This window comes from Alexandromys fortis, unplaced genomic scaffold (genome assembly GCF_014885135.2).
Source record: "Alexandromys fortis isolate MF-2015 unplaced genomic scaffold, M_Fortis_MF-2015_v1.1 scaffold_448, whole genome shotgun sequence".
NCBI classification, from domain to species: domain Eukaryota; kingdom Metazoa; phylum Chordata; class Mammalia; order Rodentia; family Cricetidae; genus Alexandromys; species Alexandromys fortis.
Genome location: NW_026068359.1, coordinates 244,111 through 247,830, shown reverse-complemented (window position 1 = coordinate 247,830; position 3,720 = coordinate 244,111). Strand labels below are relative to the sequence as shown.

The 3,720-nt window shown below is 35.7% G+C and overlaps 1 gene segment (V, D, J or C); it reads left to right on the top strand.

The window, feature by feature from the left end:
* The first annotated feature begins 809 nt into the window (after positions 1 to 809).
* LOC126495400 (immunoglobulin heavy variable 3-74-like) lies at positions 810 to 1,344 on the top strand. The segment is given in 2 exon segments: positions 810 to 908; positions 1,013 to 1,344. Coding segments are annotated over 2 exon segments (378 nt in total).
* The last annotated feature ends 2,376 nt before the right edge of the window (positions 1,345 to 3,720 follow it).

Sequence of the window (3,720 nt, the reverse complement as noted above, 5' to 3'; positions counted from 1 at the left end):
GGGGAGGGAAATGGGAGGCGGGGAGGAGGCGGAAATCTTTTTTTTTTTCAATAAAAAATTATATTAAAAAAAGAAATATCAAGGGGAAGGGTGTTACGAGTGACACTGTCATCCTGGGAGTCCTGTGAAGGCATATGTGTAGGAAATGTAGAGTTCAAATGCTGAGCTGTATACTGAAGTTCAGCTTATCAGTCATTCCCTGTTTCTAGTGAACAGATAGGTATATATTAGGAAAAAAAGCATAAAATAAAAAATAACACATTTTCATACTCCTTGGTGCAAATGAAAATGGACAAAGTCTCTGCAGGTTCCTTACCGAGCAATTTAATTTCGTCATGTCACATGATCTCAACACAAAAATAGAGTTTCCAAACTCCAGAGGCAACTACACTTACAACTTAGTGCTGTAGCTGACTCGGGTGGTGCCTAGTGCATCAGTGTTGAAGTCGACACAGCATAAGAAAAGATCTGCAGAGCATGTAACAAAGCAATGCCTACTGCCATCTATAATATAGGAAATTAATAATTGGGCAGAAATTATTCCTAAAATGCATATTTTGTTAGTGATTATTAAATGAAATAGATGATACTTAATGTGTGTGAAAAATAGCTTAGTACGATACATATATTTGTATAACATTATCTTTACTGCTAGCATTTCCCACAACATTTACAATCATATTAGAACATGCTATCTCTTAGCTCCAACAACAGAACTTATATAGCAGGAAGGCATGCAAATAAGGTCCATCTCTTCTCATGAAAACCAGATAAACATTGGCTCTGAGTCTCAGACAAAGGAATCAGTGCTGGATGCCCAGATCATCCCATTCAGTAATCAGCACAGAAAATAAAACACACAATGGATTTGGTGTTGATTTGTGTTTTCCTTGTTGCTTGTTTAAAAGGTAATTTATGAAGAAGAGATACTGACTGTGTTAGTGAACATGGACAAGACATAAAAGATAGATCTTCTGTAGCAATTTACTGACAACCTTCTCTGTGTTTACAGGTGTCCAGTCTGAGGTGAAGCTTGTGGAGTCTGGAGGAGGCCTGGTTAAGCCTGGAGGATCCCTGAGACTATCCTGTGTAGTCTCTGGATTCACTTTCAGTGACTACTGGATACACTGGGTTCTCCAAGCTCCAGGGAAGGGGCTGGAGGGGGTTGGAGGTATTAGTACAGACAGCAGTACCATAAGATATGCACCATCCGTGAAGGATCGATTCACCATCTCCAGAGACAATGCCAAGAACACTCTGTACCTGCAAATGAACAGTGTGAGATCTGAGGACACAGCCACTTATTACTGTGCGAATGACACAGTGATGGGACTTCAGTGTTAACTCAGGCATAAACTTCACTGTTAGGCCATTCAAGGGCCACCAGGGGGTGCAAAAGACAGAATACATTTCCATCCCTGGAATTTATGCAGATATGATTAGATTAAGCATTCTTCTCAGGTTTTTGACCTGCATTTCTTTTACACTCTCTCTGGAATTTTCTCCACATGTATGTTGTGAAGGGATCCAATGTTCTCAACACATTATATGATCTTCTTGTGCTATTTTATCATAGGAGGCACAGTCTCCATGAACAAAGTGTAAACTGACAACTACTGGGACACAAAGTACCCTACATTAGTTTTTGAAATTTCATGAGAAGAAAGTACATGGATATTTCTGAGTATTTTCATATTTTAGGCAGAGGTCAGGTTATACTTTTTGATTATAGCAGCATGAATGTTTAAGGGAAAACCAAGAGAAAGGTGGCACCATGTTAATTAGATAAAAACATCCTAGCATATTTGCAATCATCTCTTCTCCTTGAGGATGGTGCACTCAGGTTCAAATGAGATCCAGTTGTGCTTAAAAGCACATTTTGAAGGGAAAGGATAGAGTTATATTTTAATAAAATATTAATTAAGAACATTTTCCCAAGGTTTTGTATATTCTTCACTTTGCTAATGATTTTTTTCCTGTTTAGAAACTTGCTTGCAGAAATCATCTCAGTTATGAATCCTGACTTTTGTTCCTATACCTTTGTCTCTCAATAAAATTATTTCCCAAAATGACATTTATAATTCTGCCATCTATCCATGACTACAAATATTATAATCATCTTTAATATGTTTGTCATTCACAAGATTTGTTTGTGTTCATTAATGTTAAATTATTTTATATGATTTTTTCCTGTAGATAAACAGATTCACAACTAAACCTAATGATCAAATTAGCTTTTGTTTATTTTAATGTTTTCTGTGACTTTGTATAAATCAGTTTTACATCCTTTTCTTCACAACTGAATGTATTAGATGCTATTGTAACACAGCTGAAATTGTGAGGTTTAATGTTCCTGGTTAGCTTGACTTACTTTGAGATCACATATATCTCTTACTCATCGGATGTAAGAATGTTTTCACAGAAGTGTAATAAAGAAGGGAAGATTCACATTTAACATAGATGGAAAGTTTTAGTGGGCTGCATGTCAGCAACCAGTAGAAGAATAAAAATGGGAATACTTCCTATCCCCAATTAATTAATCTGTATATTTCCTGATCTATGCACAGGAAAGAAAATAACATAAATGATAAGAGAATGCCATTAAACTTTGCATGTGACATGATGATTACCTAATGCACATAGGTACTGATGTAGTGCAAATATTACTTGTTATAAGTTGTGTTGATCATTTTGAAGGGAATGTTTACTCTGTGGCAATGTATCCTTTTCTTATTTATTTAATTATTTGTTTAAATTGAAATCAAATTTGTTGATTACTCTTAACATTTCATCTTTGGTATTCACAAAAATATTAATGCAGTTAATATTTGGAGTACTCTAGACGCTGGAGACAGTGATCAATTGGTAAAAGCATTTATTTGAAGAAGATCTGATTTGATTACAAGCACCCAAGATAACAGTTCATAAGTATATATAACTACTGTTCTATGTGACCTGACAGCCTATTGTGTGCTACACAACCACTTGTACTGTAGTGCACATATACAAACAAATACACATGCACACATATGAAAATGACTATTAAAATTTTGAGGTATCTAAGTAATGAAATAAGAGAATTTTGAATTGCAAGATGTAAGATCCTTTAAAGAACATGCGTGAACTATATAAAGATGACCAAGGAGTTTATTGTGAAGTTGACAAGAAGTAAACATGAAATAACTCAACTTCATGGTAAACATGGCTGTAAATGTGATCAAGCAGGATAGTCTTTTGTACAGCAGTGATCATTATTTCTGATAACTATCTTTTCTATTTGGAATGAATTTGCATATGGAATAATGACTTTTGAGGGAGAAACAGAGATGACACACAGAGAGAAAGATCATACAATAGGGATGTAACATGAAAAGTGAAAATCCAGAGGCTGATATTGGGGTTCAAGCTGAATCATAAAAGTAAAGCTGTCAACCAGTGGTGAGACCTCCTACCTCCACCAAATCTTCTGACTGAAAAAGTAACCTACTGTTTTCATGAATACTCAGACTCCACACTCCAGTGAATTCCTGTCACTTAACGTTTATATTTTTCTCTCCGCTCAGCCATATCACTCCTGTCTCCACCTCCCTACTGCTGAGATTAAATGTGTATGACTTCTAAATACTGAGATTAAAGGCAAGAGCCTCCACCAACTAGATTTGTTTTGGGATCAATCTTGTGTAGTCCTGCGTAGACTTGACCTCAAAGATATTTATTTGT